The sequence below is a fragment of the Ranitomeya imitator genome, chromosome 7, assembly GCF_032444005.1.
Source record: "Ranitomeya imitator isolate aRanImi1 chromosome 7, aRanImi1.pri, whole genome shotgun sequence".
NCBI classification, from domain to species: Eukaryota; Metazoa; Chordata; class Amphibia; order Anura; family Dendrobatidae; genus Ranitomeya; species Ranitomeya imitator.
The window spans coordinates 134037440-134061966 of record NC_091288.1 but is presented as its reverse complement, the minus strand read 5'-3'; the positions used below and the strand labels follow the sequence as shown (position 1 = coordinate 134061966).

Here is a 24527-nt window from a genome sequence, read left to right as displayed (position 1 = left end):
AAACACCAGTACACAGGCAAAGATGCTTACCTGTCAGGCCTCGAAGCAAATGCACAATCCAAGGAGCAGCGGTCTCAAATTAAGATGGCAAATACACAGGTGCAATTATACCGATACGGCAGCCAGCCTACAATCAGGGATTGGCTGCTTGGTATACCTGTGCAAACAAATAATCTGTATGTTGCATGTTCACATAGGAGTGCAGAGAATATGGCTCAAAGCCTATTAATGACGCCATATGGCTGGCTAACCAGTATGGACTGATGCATCCTGTGTGAACAGAGGCCACAGTTTACAGAGCCATCTGGTCCCAACTGCACCCTGAAAAATATATAAAGTGCACAAAAGCATAACAATGTATGCAAGGTATTGGTTGATATTATGGCCACAAAACTTAAGCTGGCAACCCACGTCAAGGGTCTTTACATATGTTGTTTTTTTTAGATTAGGACTGGCAATAAGAGTTAAAACCGCCACTATTCTAGACAAAAAATTTTTTCTCAATAATAGTGGAGGTTTTTTCCTCTTATGGTGTTTTTTTGTTTTCCGCAGCATGTCAATTCTTTGTGCAGAATCGCCTAGTTTTATACCTATTCCATTATAGGAATCCGCAGGTGTAAAAACGCAGGCGAAATCTGCACGGAATCTGCACGTCATTTTACCTGCGGATTCTTCAGAATCTCCGTTGAAAAATCCACTATGGAATTGGCAATGTGTGCACATACGCTTAGATTGCTTCATAGTAGTATTAGATCTTAAAGACCCATATTATCACATTCCAATACATGCAGTGGTCTCTTACGGTGGCAGTATCACTGGGGGGTGTGATAAATCATTTCCAGTTTAGAGCCCTTCCGTTTGGCCTCGCCATTGACCCTCGGGTATTTACTAAAGTGATCTTAGAGGACATGGCACATCTTCATGAGCAAGATATCCTGGTAATCCCCTATCTAAATAATTTTTTGATTGTGGGCTATTCAGTCCAGCAGTTTACTATTCATCTGGAGGGGGTGATGTCTATTTTAGACACGTTGGGGTGGCTTGTTAATGTCAAGAAGTCACGTTTGCAGCTCCTGAAAGTGCAGGAGTTCCTGGGTCTTATCCTGGACTCTGAGGTTCAGGAATGTCGGCTACCAGGGTCTAAGGTAGACGGTATTCGTTGTCAGGTTCTGATCACTGTGAATAATCCATTATGTCCCTTGGGGGGGTGGGGGGCGATGTCTCTTTTCGGCTCACTAACATCTTGCATTCCGGCTGTTCGCTGGGCCCAATTCCATACTAGGGCCTTGCAGTGGAATTTGTTACATAATGATCGTCAGTTGGGAGGATGCCTAGAAAGGAAATTTTCTTTGTCCCCCTCTACCATACAGTTGGTGGTTACACTACTCAAACCTTTGTAAAGGGGTTCCCTTGGTAAACCATATCTCCCTGATTATTACTACGGACGCTAGCCCTAGTGGTTGAGGTGTGGGTACAAGGGGTATGGACACATGCTGAGCAGGATGGGTCTTCTAACCTGAAGGCGCTGTTAGCTGTGGAGCAGGCATTAAGAAGGTTCCTTATGTCCCTGCAGGGTTGGCATGTCAGTGTTCTCAGACAATCAGGTAACTGTGGCCTACATTAACCACCAGGGGAAAACCCGATCCAGGTTTTTGATGGAGGTGACAGATCGTATTTTTTGGATAGTCGAAACTAATCTGCTGTTATTAACATCCCTGCATATAAAAGGATAAGAGAATGTCAAAGCCGCTTTTCTCAGCCACAACAAGCTCAGGCAGGGGGAATAGGTGTTCAGTCAGACTGTCTCCAACCAAATTGTTCAGGTGTCTGGGTCCCCAGACATAGATCTTTTTGCCAACAGGGGGAACAGAAAAGTACATCAGTTTTGTTCTTTAAACCCCAGAGAAGAGCCACGTGCTGTGGATGCTCTCCTGATCCCATGGGACTTCAAATTTGCATGTGCTTTTCCCACGATAGTCCTGATTCCTTTAGTTCTAAGGAAGCTGCAGGAAGACAAGGCATATGTGATTCTAATAGCTCAATTCTGGCCCAGAAGACTGTGGTTTCCCTGGCTACGAAAGAGGTCCTTCACTAAGCTGTGAGTTCTCCCAGATCTCCTCTCACAGGGGCTGATCTTCCATCCACGAGTATCCAACCTACATCTAACAGCATGGAGTTTGAAAGGGCACGGCTGAAGGAGAAATCGTTTTCTTTGGGCCTAGTAGATGATTTGTTAAAGAGTAGGAAGGCGTCCATGACAAGAATATATGCCAGAACCTGGAACAAGTTCCTGTCAGTCTCGCTGGTGGAGATTGGGTGCAAGGTTAAGATAAACCAGGTGTTGGAGTTCCTGCAGAGGGGCTTAACCCCTTCCCGACCTTTGACGCACCGTATGCGTCATGAAAACCTGTGCCAATCCGACCTGTGACGCAGCATATGCGTCATGGTCAGATTGTGCTCCTGCAGGCCGGGTGAAAGGGTTAACTGTAATTTCACCCGGCCTGCAGGGACAGGGGGAGTTGTACTTTAGCCCGGGGGGGGGGGGGGGAGGGGGTGGCTTCCCCCCCCCCCCCCCATGGCTACGATCGCTCTGATTGGCTGTTGAAAGTGACGTTTCACTTTCAATCAGAGCGATAGTAATATTACACCAATGAAAATTGGTGAAATATTACAATCCAGCCATGGCCGATGCTGCAATAGCATCAGCCATGGCTGGAGATCGTGACCCGACCCCCCCACCGCCACCGATCTCCTCTCCTCTGGTCCTCCGTCCTGTCATCTAGTGTCCCCCGCTCCCCTCCGGTCTCCTGTCCGCTCCCACCCCCCCGCTGTCCGATCACCCCCCTCATACTTACCGACCTGTGTCCGTCCGTGTGTTCGATGGGCGCCGCCATCTTTCAAAATGGCGGGCGCATGCGCAGTGCGCCCGCCGAATCTGCCGGCAGATTCATTACAGGTACATTTTGATCGCTGTGATAGGTTCTATCACAGCGATCAAAATAAAAAAAATAATAAATAAACCCCCCCTTTACCACCCCCATAGATAGGGCCAATAATAAAATAAAGAAAAATGTTTTTTTTTCTTTGCCCCACTAGGGTTAGGGTTCGTTCACACTGCGTCTAAGCATTCCGTTAGACGGACTACGTTACACCACGGCATAAACGCGGTGTAACGTAGTCCGTTACGGCCGCCATTGACAGCAATGTCGGATGCATCACTGGGATGTGCCGTCATTGAGTGACGGACCCGGAGACGTGGGCTACAGCGTTTCCGGGTCCGTCACTGCTAGCGCAGATTGAGCTAGCAGATGCTCTATCTGCGCTAGCGCGATGCAAACGTCGGCACTTGCGCTAGCAGCAGCCCGTTAGCATATGTGCTGAACGGGCTGCTGCTAGCGCAGTGTGAACCTGGCCTTAAGGTTACGGCTAGAATTAGGGTTAGGGTTAGAATTAGGCTTTGTGTACACAGTGCGGATTTTGCTGCAGATTTGCAGAGGATTTGGCTGCGGATCCGCAGCGGATTCGTAGCTGTTTTCCATCAGGTTTACAGGACCATGTAAACCTATGGAAAACCAAATCCGCTGTGCCCATGGTGCAGAAAATACCACGTGGAAATGCTGTGTTGTATTTTCTGCAGCATGTCAATTCTTTGTGCGGATTCCGCAGCGTTTTACACCTGTTCCTCAATAGGAATCCACAGGTGAAATCCGCACAAAAAACACTGGAAATCCGCGGTAAATCCGCAGGTAAAATGCAGTGCCTTTTACTGCGGATTTTTCAAAAATGGTGCGAAAAAATCTCACACGAATCCGCAACGTGGGCACACAGCCTTAGGGTTAAGGTTGGAATTAGGGCTAGGGTTGGAAATAGGTTTAAGATTACGCAGTGGTTAGGGATGTGTTGGGGTTAGGAATAGGGTTAGGGGTGTGTTGGGGTTAGGGTTGTGATTAGGGTTATGGCTAGAGTTGGGATTAGGGTTAGGGGTTTGTTGGGGTTAGAATGGAGGGGTTTCCACTGTTACGGCGCATCAGGGGTCTCCAAACGCAACATGGCGTCACCATTGATTCCAGTCAATCTTGCATTCAAAAAGTCAAATGGTGCTCCCTCCCTTCCGAGCCCCGATGTGCGCCCAAACAATGGTTTACTCCCACATATGGGGTATCCGTGTACTCAGGACAAACTCGGCAACAACTATTGGGGTCCAATTTCTCCTGTTACCCTTGTGAAAATAAAAAATTGCTTGCTAAAACATCATTTTTGAGGAAAGAAACATGATTTTTTTATTTTTACGGCTCTGCGTTATAAACTTCTGTGAAGCACTTGAGGGTTCAAAGTGGTCACCGCACCTCTAGATTAGTTCCTTGGGAGGTCTAGTTTCCAAAATAGGGTCACATGTGGGGAAGCTCCAATGTTTAGGCACACAGGGGCTCTCCAAACGCGACATGGTGTTCGCTAATGATTGGAGCTAATTTTTCATTCAAAAGTCAAATGGCGCTCCTTCCCTTCCGAGCCCTGTCGTGCGCCCAAACAGTGGTTCCCCCCCCACATATGGGGTATCGGTGTACTCAGGACAAATTGTACAATAACTTTTGGTGTCCAGTTTCTCTTTTTACCCTTGGGGAAAATAAAAAAAATTGTTGCTAAAACATCATTTTTGTGACTAAAAAGTTAAATGTTCATTTTTTCCTTCCATGTTGCTTCTGCTGCTGTGAAGCACCTGAAGGGTTAATAAACTTCTTGAATGTGGTTTTGAGTACCTTGAGGGGTGCAGTTTTTAGAATGGTGTCACTTTTGGGTATTTTCAGCCATATAGACCCCTCAAACTGACTTCAAATGTGAGGTGGTCCCTTAAAAAAATGGTTTTGTAAAAATGAGAATTCGCTGGTCAAATTTTAACCCTTATAACTTCCTAGCAAAAAAAAAATTTGTTTCCAAAATTGTGCTGATGTAAAGTAGACATGTGGGTAATGTTATTTATTAACTATTTTGTGTCACATAGCTCTCTCGTTTAACAGAATAAAAATTCAAAATTTGAAAATTGCAAAATGTTCAAAATTTTAGCCAAATTTCCATTTTTTTCACAAATAAATGCAAAAATTACCGACCTAAATTTACCACTAACATGAAGCCCAATATGTCACGAAAAAAACGTCTCAGAACCGCTAGGATTCGTTGAAGCGTTCCTGAGTTATTACCTCATAAAAAGACACTGGTCAGAATTACAAAAAACGGCCAGGTCTTTAAGGTCAAAATAAGCTGGGTCATGAAGGGGTTAAATATGGGTCAGGCCACGAGCACCCTTAAAGTTCAGGTGTCGGCATTAGGAGCCCTGTATAATTGTGATATATTATGCAATTATTGGGTATTCAGGTTTATTAAAGTAGCGGCTAGTTCTAGACACGCCCTTAAGCAGAAGTTAGTTCCGTGGGATTTGAATTTAGTGCGAACAGCATTGACGGAGGCTCCATTCCAACCTATTGAGGGGGCCCCGATAAAAATTCTCTCTCAAGATGGCCCTTTTATTTGCAATAACTTCGGACCCGGAGAGTTAGTGATATGCATGCCCTGTTTAGATAGCCACCATATACCAAATTTATGGAAGATAGGGTTGTTTTAAGGCTGGATTCCTTGTATCTGCCAAAAGTAGCTTCCAAATTCCACAGATTGCAGGAAATGGTAATTCATTCCTTTTGCTCTAACTATGTGAATCAAAAAAGAAGGCTCCATTCATTAGATGTTAGAAGGTGTTTACGGAGTTATATTTCGTTAACCAACCCTTGTAAGACAGAAAATTCTTTCTCTGCTTTCAGGGAGTTATGAAGGGGCTTAGAGCAGGGGTGTCAAACTGCATTCCTCGAGGGCTGCAAACAGGTCATGTTTTCAGGATTTCTTTGTACTGCACAGGTGATAATTTAATCACCTACACACATAATGATTGCAGCACCTTGTGCAATGCTAAGGAAATCTTGAAAACACGCATGGTTTGCGGCCCTCGAGGAATGCAGTTTGACACCCCTGGCTTAGAGTCTCCAAAAGCACCTTAGCTAGAATGAGTAGGGAGGCAATTTCTTTGACCTACAGAGCAAGTGACTTGCAGTTCCGAAGGGCCTGAAGGCTAACACCACACAAGACGTGGCGACGTCCTGGGCTGAGCGGTCGGAGGTGTCGATTGAGGACAAATATAAAGCGGCTACTTGGTCTTCACCATCCATGTTCTTCAAACATTATAGGCTGGATATGGGTGCCTCTTCCGATCTCACATTTGGGAGAAGGGTCCTTGAGGCAGTGGTCCACCTCCCTAAATACTATACATCTCTGTAATTTTCTCGAGGTGCTGTCATGGGAGATGGAATAAATGCTTAGCTACTTCCCAGTAGCTGTATTTTTCTGAGCCCATGACAGCACCCTTATATTCCCTCTCTTCATGTGTGGGTGAGCACCTTTCTGGGCTTTAAGTTAAACATGTGTGGAAGTTAAATTTAGTTTATAGTGTTGTATATTTTGCTACTAATCTGGGAGGTCCTCTCATGCTCTGTAATCCAACTGTCATGAGAGAGAGGTGCCGCCCTTTTATGTCGGTAGGTTTCCTGTCCCTGAAGGGCGGATCCCCCTCTCTTGTGGTGCTGTCATGAGCTCCAAAAAATACTGCTACCGGTAAGTAAACATTTCTAAATCACGCAATGGTATAAACATTTTTGAGGTACTTGTGGTGTCAACATGCTTATTGCATCCCTAGATTAATATATTGATGGTATAGTTTTAAAGCAGGATCTGTTATGGGGGTTTCTGATGGTCTGTCACTTTAACGGCTCTGCCAACGTGACATGGCACTGTCAAACCATTCCAGCAAAACTTGTACTCCAGTATGGAGCTCCTTCAGTTCTCTTCTTTTCACTGTACCTCAAAAGTAGTTTTCAACCACTTATGGGGTTTTAACTAACTCAGGAGATGTTGCGTAGCAATTTGTACTGATTGTTTTCTCCTACGCCTTTTGAAAATTTAAAACTTATTAAAGACGACAAAGCACTAGCGCTAAGGCCGTCGTCACACTTGCGAGTTTTACGGACGTAAGAGCGCAGAAACTACGTCCGTAAAACTCACAAAACATACGGCACAATTATTCTCTATGCCCCTGCTCCTATCTGCCGTATTAAACTGATCAGTATTATACGGCTTTCTACGGCCGTACAAAATCGCAGCATGCTGCGTTTGTCACCGTTCTGCGCAAGAAATACGCCAATGAAAGTCTATGGAAGCGTGAAAAATATGGATTACACACGGACAAGCAGTGTGACTTGCGAGAAATACGCAGCGGTGTTAGAGAGAAAAGCCGGTAATTCAGTGCGGTGTACAGTAAAATCACACTGACAGCTTACAATAGAATAGGTAGAATTAATGTCTACACATAGAATAGGTATATATATATATGTCAGTAGACACATATATGTATATATATTAATATTTATTCCAGCGCTATACAGCTTGAAAGCCGGTAATTCAATTACCGGCTTTTTCTTTCTCCTTCCTAAAACCCGACATGATTTGAGACATGGTTTACATACAGTAAACCATGTCTTCTCTCCATTTTTTTTGCATATTCCACACTACTAATGTTAGTAGTGTGTATCTGCAAAATTTGGCCGTTCTATCTACTAAATTAAAGGGTTAAATGGCGGAAAAAATTGGTGTGGGCTCCCGCGCAATTTTCTCCGCCAGAGTAGTAAAGCCAGTGACTGAGGGCAGATATTAATAGCCTGGAGAGGGTCCATGGTTATTGCACCCCCCTGGCTAAAAACACCTGCCCCCAGCCACCCCAGAAAAGGCACATCTGGAAGATGCGCCTATTCTGGCACTTGGCCACTCTCTTCCCATTCCCGTGTAGCGGTGGGGTATGGGGTAATGAAGGGTTAATGCCACCTTGCTATTGTAAGGTGACATTAAGCCAAATTAATAATGGAGAGGCGTCAATTATGACACCTATCCATTATTAGTCCAATTGTAGTAAAGGGTTAAATAAAACACAAACACATTATTTAAAATTATTTTAATGAAATAAAAACAATGGTTGTTGGAGTATTTTATTCTACGCCCAATCCAATCACTGAAGACCCTCGTTCTGTAACAAAAAAAATATAATAAACCAACAATATACATACCTTCCGAAGATCTGTAACGTCCAACGATGTAAATCCATCTGAAGGGGTTAAAATAATTTGCATCCACGAGCTTTGCTAATGCAATGATGCTCATGGCTGCAAAAACCCCGGAAAATGAAGGTAAAGTAGGTCAATGACCTATATTTACCTTCATTTGCGGTGAGGCGCCCTCTGCTGGCTGTTCCTAGATAGTGGGAACTATCCTAGAAAGCTCCCAGGCTCGAGATCATAAGAGGCCCCCCCTGCTGGTTGTCCTCATATGAACTCGAGCCAGGGAGCTTTCTAGGAAAGTTCCCACAATCTAGGAACAACCAGCAGAGGGCGCTTCACCGCAAATGAAGGTAAATATAGGTCATTGACCTACTTTACCTTCATTTTCCGGGGTTTTTGCAGCCATGAGCATCATTGCATTAGCAAAGCTCGTGGATGCAAATTATTTTAACCCCTTCAGATGGATTTACATCGTTGGACATTACAGATCTGCGGAGGGTAAGGATATTGTTGGTTTATTATGTTTTTTTGTTACAGAACGAGGGTCATCAGTGACTGGATTGGGCGTAGAATAAAATACTCCAACAACCATTGTTTTTATTTCATTAAAATAATTTTAAATAATGTGTTTGTGTTTTATTTAACCCTTTACTACAATTGGATTAATAATGGATAGGTGTCATAATTGACGCCTCTCCATTATTAGTTTGGCTTAATGTCACCTTACAATAGCAAGGTGACAATAACCCTTCATTACCCCATATCCCACCGCTACACGGGAATGGGAAGAGAGTGGCCAAGTGCCAGAATAGGCGCATCTTCCAGATGTGCCTTTTCTGGGGTGGCTGGGGGCAGGTGTTTTTAGCCAGGGGGGGGGCAATAACCATGGACCCTCTCCAGGCTATTAATATCTGCCCTCAGTCACTGGCTTTACTACTCTGGCGGAGAAAATTGCGCGGGAGCCCACGCCAATTTTTTCCGCCATTTAACCCTTTAATTTTAGTAGATAGAACGGCCAAATTTTGCAGATACACACTACTGACATTAGTAGTGTGGAATCTGCAAAAAAAATGGAGAGAAGACATGGTTTACTGTATGTAAACCATGTCTCAAATCATGTCGGGTTTAGGAAGGAGAAAGAAAAAGCCGGTAATTGAATTACCGGCTTTCAAGCTGTATAGCGCTGGAATAAATATTAATATATATACATATATGTGTCTACTGACATATATATATATATATATATATATATATATATATATATATATATATATATATATATATATATATATATATATATATATAAATTTTTTTTTTTTTTGGGACACATGGATCACTTCTATAGCGGTATGTTGGTTTTGCAAGCCTGCGAGAAAACCACGCAGCACGGATGCCATACGGATTACATACGGAGGATGCCATGCGCAAAAAACGCTGACACACCCTGCCTACGGAAGAGCTACGGACCACTATTTTCGGGACTTTTCAGCGTATTACGGCCGTAATATACGGACCGTATTGTTTTACGCTGTGTGTGACGCCGGCCTAATCGCGGTGACTTGCCAGGTTCCCCTTCCCCCTCTTTTTGGTTTCTCTTTGGAGAATAAACTCTAAACTGGGTATATCTGATCAAATTTACATTTTTTATGCATCCACTTACTAGCGCTCTAAGGAAACATAACACGCATACCATATCTTTAAAATTAAAGTTATGTCCGTGGCAGATGTGTGTCAAAACTGTCAGACACATGACAAATCTTGCAGATGGATCCTGCTATTTAAAGTTCATCAGATCTGGGCTGCAACATCCCTGATGAAGCTTTTCAAAAGCTTTGGAATTACTCCTTCACTGGCACGACCAGGATTAGGACTTGAGTGACGTCACTCGCCACGATCTGTCAGCGGCTCACTATTGCTCGAGTCAACCGACAGTGATCCTCTCTGCATATGCCACTGGCCTACACTTTGATCATCTCCCACATGCTGGACAATGAACACCAACCACTTGAAACAGTTGGATACTACTGTGGCTCTACAGCATCAAACAGGACCAGTGCACCACGGCCCTCCTGAGGAACAGAGACAGCGAATCACATGAAATTTAAAAGCAGCGAAATAGCAGCTTTTCTTCCGATCACTTAGTCTCCATCTGTTTATTTACTGTCATTGAGTGAATCTAATTAACCACTAAATTCCTTTACTCCATCATTTTCACATACCCAGGGATCTTTCAGTATTTAACCTCAGTCTTCCCCTGGATAAAACGAGAGTGTACTTTACCCATATTGACCGTGACATTCCCTAGGGTTTAGTACCTAACTTTCTGCTCAAAATTGAAGTGAACTTGATGTGCCATTTTAGTGTGCTCATCAGTTTTTAATAGGGTACATCAGTTGTGTTTGGTCAGTTCTTATAATCCCCTATCTGGGACTAGACTGTTGTGAATTCTGTGGCCAAGCTCCCTCCTGTGGTCGAGAGTGGTACTTCGGCTGGTTCTGTCTATGAGCTTCCTTTGGTGGATGAGAGTGGTACTGCGGCTTCGGAGTTTCCTTCCTCAGGTGATGAGGTTAAGTCGTTAGGTGCTGCTCTATTTAACTCCACCTGGTGCTTTGATCCTGGCCTCCAGTCAATGTTCTAGTATTGGTCTTGCTTCCTCCTGGATCGTTCCTGTGGCCTGTCTATCCTGCATAAGCTAAGTTTTGCTTGTGTTATTTTTGCTTGCTATTTTTTCTGTCCAGCTTGCTTTATTGGTTTTTCTTGCTTGCTGGAAGCTCTGAGACGCAGAGGGAGCACCTCCGTACCGTTAGTCGGTGCGGAGGGTCTTTTTGCCCCTCTGCGTGGTTGTTTGTAGGTTTTTGTGTTGACCGCAAAGCTATCTTTCCTATCCTCGGTCTATTCAGTAAGTCGGGCCTCACTTTGCTAAATCTATTTCATCTCTGTGTTTGTATTTTCATCTTACTCACAGTCATTATATGTGGAGGGCTGCCTTTTCCTTTGGGGAATTTCTCTGAGGCAAGGTAGGCTTATTTTTCTATCTTCAGGGCTAGTTAGTTTCTCAGGCTGTGCCGAGTTGCATAGGGAGCGTTAGGCGCAATCCACGGCTACCTCAGTGTGGTGTGTTAGGGATTGCGGTCAGCAGAGTTTCCACGTCTCAGAGCTCGTCCTTTGTTTTTGGTAATTGTCAGGTCACTTTGTGTGCTCTGAACTTCAATGTCCATTGTGGTTCTGAATTACCTGTTTATAACACTAGACATTACCAACCTGCACCATCAATTCAAATTGTATGTGCATAACCCTCTCTGCCTTAGCACTGTTTGTACTAAAATTAAAAACTTGCAGCTAAAGCAACATTTTAATGGACCAATGGTCATTTTTAATTTACTCAGCCCAATATTATACAATTCTATGAATTGCCTTAGTTAGAAATGCTCACTACACCCATGGATGAACTTTTACAGATGTAGTTTGCTAAATGAGGTCACTTGTGGGGATTTCTGCTATTTTGGCATGTCAGGGGCTATTCAAATGTATAGAGAAAGGAAATATGGATCCAGCTCCAGGAATAAAATGTAAAAACTTTATTAGTTAGTTAGTATTCTGAGGACTAAGGGCACATTTGTTGCTCGAAACGCGTCCTGTCGGGTGTTGGTTGCTCTCCTTTACCCACTATGCCGGTCATGTCTCAGCAGCATTTTCATGTGAACTAATTAAGTTTTTACATTTTATTCCTGGAGCTGGATCCATATTTCCTTTCTCTACACGTCGACCAGTGTTGTGGCAGCAACACTTTGTTTCCGTGCTCGGATGGATACTTACCACATCGGACAGATGAACTAAGGGTGAGCTAAAATATACTTTTTTTTCGCTACTCAAATATAACATGATGTGCGCAATCTGTTCCATCCAAAATGGGGCTCCAAAATTCAAATAGCGCTCCATCCCTTTCAAGCCCTGCCTTGGGCCCAAACTGTAATTTTCCCCCACATATTGGGTATCGGTGTACTCAAAAGATATTGTCCAACAAATTTTGAGCTCCATTTTCTCATGTGAACCCACAGGTGCTTCACAGAATTTTGTAATGTTGAGCCATGAAAATAAAAAATAATTTCACCACAAAAATGTTTCATTTGCCTCAAATGTTTCATTTTCAGGAGAAGCTATTTGACTCATGGGCCATGAGCACACGTTGAGTATCTTTGTTCAGTATTTGTAAGCCAAAACCAAGAGTGGAACAATCTGAGGAAAAGTATAATAGAAACACATGCAGCACTTATGCATTTTTTTTCCCATTCCTAGTTTTGGCTTAGAAATGCTAAGGTTTAAAACGTAACAAATATTCAACGTGTGCACATGGCGTTAGAACACATTTTTTTCCTAGAATAGATTGCTGACTCCATTACAGAGTCCCTAAAGGTACCGTCACATTTAGCGACGCTGCAGCGATACCGACAACGATCCGGATCGCTGCAGCGTCGCTGTTTGGTCGCTGGAGAGCTGTCACACAGACAGCTCTCCAGCGACCAACGAACCCCAGGTCCCCGGTAACCAGGGTAAACATCGGGTTACTAAGCGCAGGACCGCGCTTAGTAACCCGATGTTTACCCTGGTTACCATCCTAAAAGTAAAAAAACAACCACTACATACTTACCTACCGCTGTCTGTCCCCGGCGCTCAGCTTCTCTGCACTCCTCCTGCACTGGCTGTGAGCGTCGGGCAGCCGGAAAGCAGAGCGGTGACGTCACCGCTCTGCTTTCCGGCCGCTGTGCTCACAGCCAGAGCAGAGAAGCAGAGCGCCGGGGACAGACAGCGGTAGGTAAGTATGTAGTGGTTGTTTTTTTACTTTTAGGATGGTAACCAGGGTAAACATCGGGTTACTAAGCGCGGTCCTGCGCTTAGTAACCCGATGTTTACCCTGGTTACCAGCGAAGACATCGCTGAATCGGCATCACACACGCCGATTCAGCGATGTCAGCGGGAGATCCAGCGACGAAACAAAGTTCTGGACTTTTTTCCCCGACCAACGACATCACAGCAGGGGCCTAATCGCTGCTGCCTGTCACACTGGACGATATCGCTAGCCAGGACGCTGCAACATCACGGATCGCTAGCGATATCGTCTAGTGTGACGGTACCTTAAGTGTTAGAACAGCAAAATTCCCCCTCAAGTAAACCCTCTGGGAATTTATCTACAGCTATAGTTACAGTTTATATTCCATGGGTGTTCTCCAGAAACAAGCAGTAATGGATGTTGCTTCATTTTGATCACATTTATTCTGTGCTCTATGCTAAGCACTTACATTGGCTTTTCCATCTATGACATGATTCAGAACAAACACTACATTCAGAACTACACAGATGCGGTAATACCAATGAGACAACCAGCCTGCAATCAGGGATTGGCCGTTTGGCACACCAGTGCAAACAAATAATCTGCAGCAGTGTTCACACAGAGAATGCAAAACATCTGGATCCTAGCTGGGCTGCCCAGTGCTAACTGTAAGGGTAACGTTACACTAAAAGACTTACCAACGATCACGACCAGCGATACGACCTGGCCATGATCGTTAGTAAGTCGTGTGGTCGCTGGGGTCACACAGACAGCTCTCTCCGGCGACCAACTATCAGGGGAACGACTTCGGCATCGTTGAAACGGTCTTCAACGATGCCGAAGTCCCCGGTTAACCAGGGTAAACATCGGGTTACTAAGTGCAGGGCCGCGCTTAGTAACCCGATATTTATCCTGTTTACCATTGTAAAATTTAAAAAAAAACAACAAAAAAAAAGTACATATTCACATTCCGATGTCCGTCACGTCCCCCGCCGTCAGCTTCCCGCACTGACTGTGTCAGCGCCGGCCGTAAAGCGGAGCACAGCGGTGACGTCACCGCTGTGCTCTGCTTTACGGCCGGCGCTGAAAGTCAGTGCAGGGAAGCTGACGGCGGGGGACGTGACAGACATCGGAATGTGAGTATGTACTTTTTTTTTTTTTTTTACTTTTACAATGGTAACCAGGGTAACTATCGGGTTACTAAGCGCCGCCCTGCACTTAGTAACCCGATATTTACTCTGGTTACAAGTCAACACATCGCTGGATCAGCGTCACACACGCCGATCCAGCGATGACAGCGGGTGATCAGCGACCAAAAAAAGTCCTGATCATTCCCCAACGACCAACTATCTCCCAGCAGGGGCCTGATCGTTGGTCGCTGTCACACAGCAGGTCAACATTTCTGCTTTTTTCTCTGTGACTTTTTTGAATTTTTTTGGAGGATTTTTAAATCCTCTTTTTGTGTCGGTGAGCTTTTACTCAATGTTTAGCGTTAGGACTGGCAAATTTTAAGGACCCTTGACGTGGGTTGCCAGCTTACGTATTGAGGCCCCAATATAAACTTATACCTTACATACATTGATATGTGGTTTTCTTTTTGCACTTTATCTTGCAGGGCGCAGTCGGACCATGATGGCTCTGTAAACTATTGGCCTCTGTTCACACAGCATGCATTTTGTAGCACTGGGCAGCCCGCCTGTATGTGCGTTACTAATAGGTTGCAAACCAGATGCCTTGCATTGCGTGTGTGAATTATGCCATATACAGACTAGTATCTCTTATCTTTTTGTGCACTAATGCCAAACAGCCAACACTGGATTGAAAGTGGTTGTTTCATCGGTATTTTTTGCACCTGTGTGTTTGCCATCATTTATCGGGTCCGCTGCGCCCTGCAGGTGCATTTGGTTGGAGGCTTCTGCAGGTAAACATCTCTGCTTTTTTCTCTGTGACTTTTTTGTCGCTGTCACATATAACAAGATCGTTAGCAGGATCGTTGCTACGTCACAAAAAGCGTGACGTTGCAACGATATCGTTAACGAAATCGTTATGTGTGAAGGTACCTTAATGCGTCCTGTGTGAACACAGACTGTGGCCACTCTAGCTAGACAGGTAAGCTCCTTTGCCTGTTTTCTGTTGTTTTTTCTAGAATAGTGGAGGTTTTATCCTCTTATTCCTCCTTTTGTGGTTTTTGCTGTTAGAGTAGGACTGGCAAGTGTGAGGACCCTTGACGTGGGTTGCCAGCTTACATATTGTGGCCATAATATTAACTAATACCTTACATATTTTGATATGTTTTTGTGCACTTTATTTTTAATTTTATGGGTGCAGATGGGCCCAGATGGCTTTGTTGACTGTGGCCTCTGTTCACACAGGGCACATTACAGTTAGCATTGGGCAGCCCGCCACAGAGCGTTACTAATAGGCTATGATCCAGATGCTTTGCATTCTCTGTGTGAACACTGCTGCAGATTATTTGTTTGCACTGGTGTGCCAAATGGCCAATCCCTGATTGTAGGCTGGCTGTCTCATTAGTATTATCATACCTGTATAGTTGCAATCTTTACTTGGGCCCACTGCACCATGATAGTGCATTTGATTCAAGGCCTAGACAGGTAAGCACCTTTGCTTGTTGTTCTGTTGCTTTTACTGTAATAAGGCAGCAGAGTTTCTCTGGATTCCGTCTGGCCTCTGTTCAGCGGTGTCCTTTTCATAGGTGAACAAAATTGTTGTTGACCGCACTTTTATGTACCCTTAAAGGGACACTGTCACCTGAATTTGGAGGGAACAATCTTCAGCCATGGAGGCGGGGTTTTCGGGTGTTTGATTCACCCTTTCCTTACCCCCTGGCTGCATGCTGGCTGCAATATTGGATTGAAGTTCATTCTCTGTCCTCCGTAGTACACGCCTGTGCAAGGCAAGATTACCTTGTGCAGGCGTGTACTACGGAGGACAGAGAATGAACTTCAATCCAATATTGCAGCCAGCATGCAGCCAGCGGGTAAGGAAAGGGTGAATCAAAAACCCCAAAACCCCGCCTCCATGGCTGAAGATTGTTCCCTCCAAATTCAGGTGACAGTGTCCCTTTAAAAAAGACTGACACTGCCAGATCATAGGCAAGAAAATGTCCAAAGTGACTCTATTTGCCTCATTATAAGTAATCTTCTGTCGAGAGCTCTGTCTCAATCATGTACAGTGCCTTGCGAAAGTATTTGGCTCCCTGGAACTTTTCAACCTTTTCCCACATATCCTGCTTCAAACATGATTACACAAAATTTGGATTATATTTATCATCATTAGGCATTTAGGACAACATTGGATCATTCAGAGATCCACAATGAACTTCTGGAGTGAGTTTGCTGCACTGAAAGTAAAGGGGCCGAATAATATTGCACACCCCACTTCTCAGTTCTTGAATTTCCACAGAAATTTAAACTAAGCAATACATTTCGTTCAACTTCACTATTGTGTTCCACTTGTTGTTAAGCACAAAAAATTTACATTTGGTATCTTTGTTTGAAGCATGATATGTGGGAAAAGGTTGAAAAGTACCAGGGAGCCGAATACTTTCGCAAGGCACTGTACATGATTGAGACAGAGGCACTGTATTTAATAATTTATATACTCGAATATAAGTTGAGTTTTTCAGCACATTTTTGATGCTGAAAAAGGCCCCCTCTGCTTATACTCGAGTGAGGGTCCCAGAAAATGGAGGGGGAGCTGCAGTGGCTGAGCAGCTGGTCACAGGAGGCAGGAGCCGACTTCTGCAGCTAAAGCCTGTGCCCGCTGCTAAAGAGAAATTAATATTCAGTGCTTTGGCAGTGAATATTAGTTTCTCTTTAATAGCAGCACAGTATCCGTAGCCGCCGGCTTCCAGCAGCGGCTGGGGGAACATGTGTGCCCGCTACTTAAGGAAATGAATATTCACTGCGAGTGCAGTGAATATTAATTTCTCTTTAGCAGGGGGCACACGTGATCGCCTGGCTGCTGCAACTGATGGCATCGTAGCAAGATTCTGCGAGGGAGCGCAGGGACGGTAAATAGGATGGTGTGTTTTTTTTTGTTTTTTTTCTGATGGAAACCATACATGCCAGAATAGGGATGAGGAGCCATGCATACCAGGATAGGGATGAGGAGTCATGCCTACCAGGATAAGGATGAGGCATACCTGGCTTATTCTCAAGTCACTACGTTTTCCCAGTTTTTTCCGGTAAAATTAGGTGCCTCTGCTTATACTCGAGTATATATGGTAAATGGAAACCCCAGCGTAAGCGCTCAATGCAAAGCACAGTATGAATATAATCAGAGTCTTACTGTGACCTTTGGGAGGAATAATCAAAAGCAGTTCAAGAATTCTTTTTATTTTTTATGATGTCCCCCTTAGTAGCCCCCACATTGTATAAGAGCCCTATAGTAGCCCCTACTCTGTATGAGGGTCCCGTTAGCAGCTTCATGAGGGCTCAGTTTGTAGCGTCCACTGTGTATGAGGGATGAGGGCCTCCTTAGTAGCCCCCAGAGAGTATGAGGGTCCCCTTGCTAGTATCCACATTGTATGAGGGCCCCTTTAGTAGCTCCCACACTAAGGGTCCACTTAGTTCCGCCTACTCTGTACGAGGGCACCTTGAGTTACCCCCACACTGCATAGGGGCCTCCTTAGTAAATCCACTCTTTATGAAGACCCCCTCAGTACCCCACACACTATATGACGGCCCTCACACAATATTAAAATAAAAAATAAACATATGATTACCTAACTCTGTCCAATCCACTGACAGCCAGCGGTAAGGAACGGGCAGACTGACGCTGTTAAATTGTGCCAGGGCACTCGCAGAACGTCAGTCCCAGCGAGATAACTAGGTCTCTCCACCCGCAACCTGCCGATGACCATGTCTCGTTGATTACCGCAGAGTTTAATTGCATCAGCATACTGTGCAAACTGATACAATTAAGGGTGATTGTCACTCCGGGTGGACCCCTATGAGTCAGGGGCCCCCTCTGATTCTCCATTTACTTCACTGAAAAATGACACTAAAAATAAAAACACATACCGTATATAAATTATCTATATGTCAACAAGGAATTACCAGTATGTCCTCATTACACTGCAAGAATTGTTGACAGATACTTTGATTTTGCAGGCATACGTGTGGACTAATATCTTGCTTTTTAAAGGACACCTTATAGTCATTTCATCATCCTAAAGCCACAGCCAGATGACTCATTCTTGGAAATTGACAGATATCTCACCATAGAGGGAAACCACTCTGTATAGGGGAACGGAGCTGAAAGAAGCTACTGGAGACATAAGAGGTTCAGAGTAAGGGTACGTGCACACATTGCGGATTTCCTGCGGATCCGCAGTGTTTTTTGCAATGCAAAAACGCTGCAGATCCGCAAGTGATTTACAGTACAATGTAAATCAATGGCAAAAAACCGCTATGCTGATGGTGCCGAAAATTCCGTGCGGAAACGCTGCAGACTAAAAGTAGCAGCATGTCACTTCTTTTTTGCGGATCTGTGGCTTTTTAGTACCCATTCCATTATAGAAATCCGCAGGGGTAAAAAACGCAGTAAATCCGCAAAAAATCCGCACCAAAAACGGACTAAAAACGTGACCAATCCGCACCTGCGTTTTCTGCCAAGAGATGCAGAATCTGCACAAGAAATTCCTAAGCCTAATCCGCAACATGTGCACATAGCCTTAAAGATACATGGATGCAGTACTGCAGCCAATGTCTGATTTAAGCAGTCTGTGGTTCTGGCAGTATGACTATGCTAAAAGATTCCCTTTAATAGGATAACTGTATTAAAATTAATCCCCAAGTATGTCAGCACACTATTTATGATTGATGTAGATTTTGTTATTTATATGCATTAATAATTATATCCTTTATTTTTCAGATACCCCAAGATGGTTTTTTATCAAAACAAATGACTGGAGTCTTAGAGTTTCAAAGGTAGTTCATGTGGTTTTAGTGCTAACATCTTTATATATAAATAAATTAAAATATTCTGCATATAAGAAATGACAAAAAATAGTAAAGAAGTCTCTTGCTGCAGTATTGTTGGAAGGTTCTTTATTATCAACTACACGTTTCAATGCCGTTCTGTTGTCTTTATCAAGTGTGAAAAAAAAACCAACTTGTTTCTCCTGTTGATTTTTTACACTTTATAAAGAAGCAAGTACTGCATTCACATGTGTAGTGGATAATAAAGGCCCTTTAGAGAATACCGCAGCAAGAGACTTCTTTCCAACAGCCAAGCCAATTATTAAACGTGATTTTATCCTGTTTTGGTCATTTCCATGTCTCAAATTTTTCCTTTAGCCACTGGACAGCAACCGCTGGCTATTTGAACCTTTATAGTGGTTGTGTCTTTACATAATCGCCCAAGGTGAGGAAAACTATTGTTATTCTAGCTCCTATATTAGAGTGTATTATCTAATATATATATATATATATATATAAATATATAATATATTATCCCTATTGTGTGCTTCTCCTTTCACAGTTTGTTTTCGCCAGGTACAAAAAATGTTCTTTCTATGAATAAGGTCTGGAAAGCAGAAATTTCTTTCATCATGCATAACAAACATTTTTCAGTAGGACTAATTTTAAAATTACTGTTATATCTAGTATCCATACTGCATATTACAGGAGAATCAAATGACTGAGTCCCAGAGTTCATACAAATTGATGTGCAGGAAGCAGTCCATCGGCCGATGGACGTTCCCTGAGCACCGTCACCTCTTACCTGACAGCATCCCCTGTCTTTCTTTGGATTAGCCTGCCTGTCGAAATGTCACACGTGTGTCATGCCTCAACTTTGACATGTCGCCATGTTTGGTAATCAAATGTGGAGTCAGGAATGCGTTAAAAAAGAGGCAGCTCTCAGGGCAAAGAAACCGCAAATGATTGCTGATGGACTGAGTCCTGCAAATCAAATCGCACCAAGATAAGTGTTCTCATAGCATCTCTGCTATTATCCAGCTGGTATTGGTCAGTCACAAATACTCTTTGATATTTGCATTTTGTTTGAAGTTTGTGTGCAGTCCATACTATGTTTGTATAATCAAATAGGCCTCCTATGCAAATAAGGTAATATACCAGGGATTATATTTGTTACAGGTTTGATTCATTTTCATACCCATATGACCAGACTATAAGTTGGCTTGAGATAGAAGAAACATAAAGCATATGGACACGTTCAGCTCCTGACTGTGTATGGACTGTGATGTCCAGACAGACTGTAGGTCTCCTAACCTGAGTGCAACAGCTGATCATTAATAAAGTCAGTGACATAGGGAGGGTTTCCTGGAGAGCAGCCACTGAACTTTAATGTCACTAACTTGATTTATAATGAGCTCACGGGACTAGTGACATGGCAGAAAAACTCGCTCCTGTCATAAAACAGGCAGAGAAATATTACCTAAAAAAAGCAGCAGCTATGAGCCCCTGCAGTGTTGTATTTTTTACTCAATAATCATAAGTTACTGTGGTGTGTGCCAGCCATGCACTGGAGCAGCTTTGTACGGTCAGACACAGCCATTACACAGTACACAGCAGGGGCACATTTGTAAGATTATCTCAGCACAGGAACATTTTATTTAAACACGTATAGTAATATGGGAGATATGAGAGGTTTTTACGGTTTGCCCTTTGTTAATTCATTTTTTTGTACGCACTGCAGATCATCATTAACAGTGCAAACCATATTGGTGCATTGACTGCCATTCATCATCAATCACTTAAAAAATGGACGCATAAGTTTTCCGTTTTAATTGTAGAGGCTGACTGAGCTGAACAATAGACCAATCTCTATAGCACTCTGTCCGCCTAATAGTTGTGCAAGTAAGGCTATGTGCACACGTTCAGGTTTTTTCGCGCTACAAACGCTATAAAAACTCATTAAAAACGCATACATTATGCATCCTATCATTTAGAATGCATTGTGCATGTTTTGTGCACATGCGTTTTTTTCTGTGAAAAAAACGCATCTCGGTAAAAAAAAACAGCATGTTCATTAATTTTGCGGATTTTCTGCGTTTTTCCCGCTATTCTATGCATTTGGGAAAAAACGCACAAAAAACGCGTCAAAAACGCATGAATAAACGCAAAAAAAATGCATGCGGATTTCTGGCAGAAATGTCCCGTTTTTGTCAGGAAAATTTCTGCAAGAAATCCTGACGTGTGCACATACCCTAAAGGAGCAATGTAGCAGATGGGAGTAACTTTATGATGATGACAGGAAGACGTTAGTGTAGGTAAGAGTGGGTAACACTTCATGGCGCTACATTGCTTACCTACATTTTTTGTTGTATACACACAAAAAAAGTTTTGATTTTTACCAGTACAATCATTACTAAAACTTAACATTAATAATAAAATACAGTAAGGTGTGCTATGGTGAATACACTTAAAATCAGCTAGAAAACAAAGTATTGGCGCAAAAACTGGCATCAAATGACCACCCAAAGGTGCTAAAGAGGTAAATTACTTTGGGCAACTGATTTCATATTGCCACACATAGATTCCCATATAAATTCAGTTCACTCCAGACTGACCCAATTAAGTTTTGGCCACAAAATATATAATAATTTGTGCACCCACACTGTAGTAGTTTCCTCTGCCTCCACATACGAATAGTGCCATGTCTGTGCCACAACATGGTATTCACCTCTCCACAAAATAGTGCCAACTCTTTGTCTCCTCAGGATAACAATTGCCCACACAAAATACCGTATTTTTCGGACTATAAGACGCACCGGACTATAAGGCGCACCCAGGTTTTAGAGGTGGAAAATAGGGAAAAAATATTTGAAGCAAAAAAAGTGGTAAAATATTTAATAACATACTATTATATGTGGTGTTATTACGTATATATAATAGTATGTTATTATGTTGGAAGCTGCGGGACCAGTGTGGTGTCTGTGAAGTACTATATGAAGACGCTGGAGGGTGAGAATATGAATGGGGGCACAGGGCTGATATTAAAAGCACCACTCCAGCACTGCAAAATCACACTGGAGTGCTGCTTTAAAATCCCATGGGAGAACTATAACTCCCAGCATGTCCTGCAGATCCTATGACATGCTGGGAGTTATAGTTCACTAAAGGAGTGGCAGAGTGCTTTATTGTGTTTTGGAAAGACTAACCTCTTAATTGTGGCAGCCAGCCACTGTGGTGAGGTAAAAGCATCCCATGACTGCACACAGAGCCCTCCCTCTTGTTGCCTTTCCACAGCACAGGTAATGGAAGCCAGCAGATTCTAGTGTTGGAGTCTGAAGGACCTGTGATGATGTCAAGAAGAGGGAGGGCTCTGTGCTGCCATGTGATGCTCCAGCCCGCCCACTTCTGACATCATCACAGGTCCTCCTGCACAGCACTGAGCTCCAGCCCAGGAAGGTACCAGCGATCTCCTCTCCCCTGGACCCTGCTGCTGCCTCCTCCTGCCCCGGACACACAGATCTCCTCAGCTGCTGCAGGAATCAGCGCTGAGGAAACCATGTGTGTCACTGCTTAAGTGCAGTATTCATTTGCTGCTCCCCACTCACTGCTCAGCTGATAGGTGGGCGGAGTAGCTAATGAATATTCACTGCACTTAATCATCGGGACCACTTGGTTTCCCTGCAGTGGGGACATTTTTCTGCCTCCTGAAGTGGGATATCATTGCGATCCCACTCGCTGCTGCCCCCCCTCGCCACATGCTACATCCCTACCATAAGATGCACCCACACTTTCCTCCCAAATTTGGAGGAAAAAAAGTGCGTCTTATGGTCAGAAAAATACGGTACTAGTTTTTTCCTTACACATAGTAATGGCCCCCATTAGTGCTTACACAATATTTTGTCCCCACTTTCTAATATTCCGCCATACGTGACCCACATATTCCTCAATATGGAATCATTAGCAGGTAGAGGCATATATCTGGAAATATTTGCAAGTGGGTACACATATGAGGGAATATTTGCAAGTGTGGATGCAAATAAAGAATTTTACAAAGTGTGATGGAAATAAAGGTATATTGGTAAGAAGGGTGCAAACTGGGGGATTATTACGAAGTAGGAGAGCAAATATCTGGAACATTACTAAATGTGGGTGTAATTGTGGGATCATTAGTAAGTGAATATAAGCTGAATCGGACACCCCTATCTGTACTACTGCAATGTGATATTGTAATATTTGTCACAAATACGGTACATTTATCACTTTGTGTACAGCAGTTAATTACTTGTAACTACTTAACCCCTTAGTGACGGAGCCAAACTTTTGAAATCTGACCAGTGTCACTTTATGTGGTAATAACTCTGCAACGCTTCAACAAATCCCAGTGATTTTGAGACTGTTTTTTCGTGACATATTATACTTTATGAAAATGGTAAATTTAGGTCAATATGTTTTGTGTTTATTTATAAAAAATATCAAAAATTTGAGAAAAATGTTAAAAAAATTAGCAATTTTTAAAATTTGAATGATTATCCCTTTAATCCAGATAGTCATACCACAGCAAAACATTAATAAATAACATTTCCCACATGTCAGCTTTACATCGGCATCATTTGTAAAATGTTATTTTATTTTTTTAGCATTTTAGGAGGTTTAAAATTGTAGCAGCAATTTTTCATTTTTTCAAGGAAATTTACTAAATTTATTTTTTTAGGGACTTATCCATGTTTGAAGTGACTTTAGGGGTCTCATATATTGGGAAACCCCCAAACGTGATACCATTTTAAAAACAGCACCTCCTGGCATATGGAAAACTGCTGTCAGGTAGTTTATTAACCCTTCAGGTGCTTTACAGGAATTAATGCAAAGTGGTATGACAGAAATGAAAATGTGTATTTTTACCACCTAAATGCCTCTAACTTCTGAACAGATTACTACAGCCGTCACTCTAAGGCCGCTATTTGGTCATGAATTGCCACGGCAAACATCAGGACCACACAATCATGATCTGAGGGCACCAATTTGGATAAAGAGGAAGCCCCCACACTCTGTTAACCATATATAATGATGTAGTCACTATTTACAGCAGCATCTATTGGGTTAAACAGATTTGGACGGTGCAAACACTGATCGTGGCTGATGCAGAAAGTTGTCAGCTATAGTGCACAACCGACAGATGCTGGATTGTTACCTGTATGGGGAGGCTATTCTCTTATATGTAAGGTCAGTTAAAAGGCGTATTGGCTGTCATTAAGGGGTTAAACTACTACTGCTACTACTACTACTGTAACCACTTAAAAAAAATTAAGACTGTCTACTTATTTGCAAGTTTCGGCTGAAGAGCGCTGTAACATCTACTTTACATCTGCATAATTTTTGATACATAATTTTTTTTTCTTGTTCGGAGTTTAGAAGGGTTAAAAGTTTGTCAGCAATTTCTCATTTTGCCAGCAAAATTTACAAAACAGTTTTTTAGGGACCACGTCACGTTTGAAGTGACTGAGGGGATTATATGACACAAAATACCCAAAAGTGACACCATTCTAAAAACTTCACCCCACAAAGTGCTCAAAAACCACATTCAAGAAGTTTTTTAGGTGCTTCACAGGA

At 43.0% G+C, this 24527-nt stretch overlaps 1 protein-coding gene across 1 annotated transcript in view; it reads left to right on the top strand.

Moving 5' to 3' along the window:
* Positions 1-24527, top strand: part of PGAP1 (post-GPI attachment to proteins inositol deacylase 1) — a 1319879-nt gene that overhangs the window by 340458 nt on the left and 954894 nt on the right. The window contains exon 9 of the mRNA XM_069733825.1: positions 18874-18929. Coding sequence (XP_069589926.1) covers positions 18874-18929 — 56 coding nt within the window. The remainder of the gene's footprint in view (positions 1-18873; positions 18930-24527) is intronic.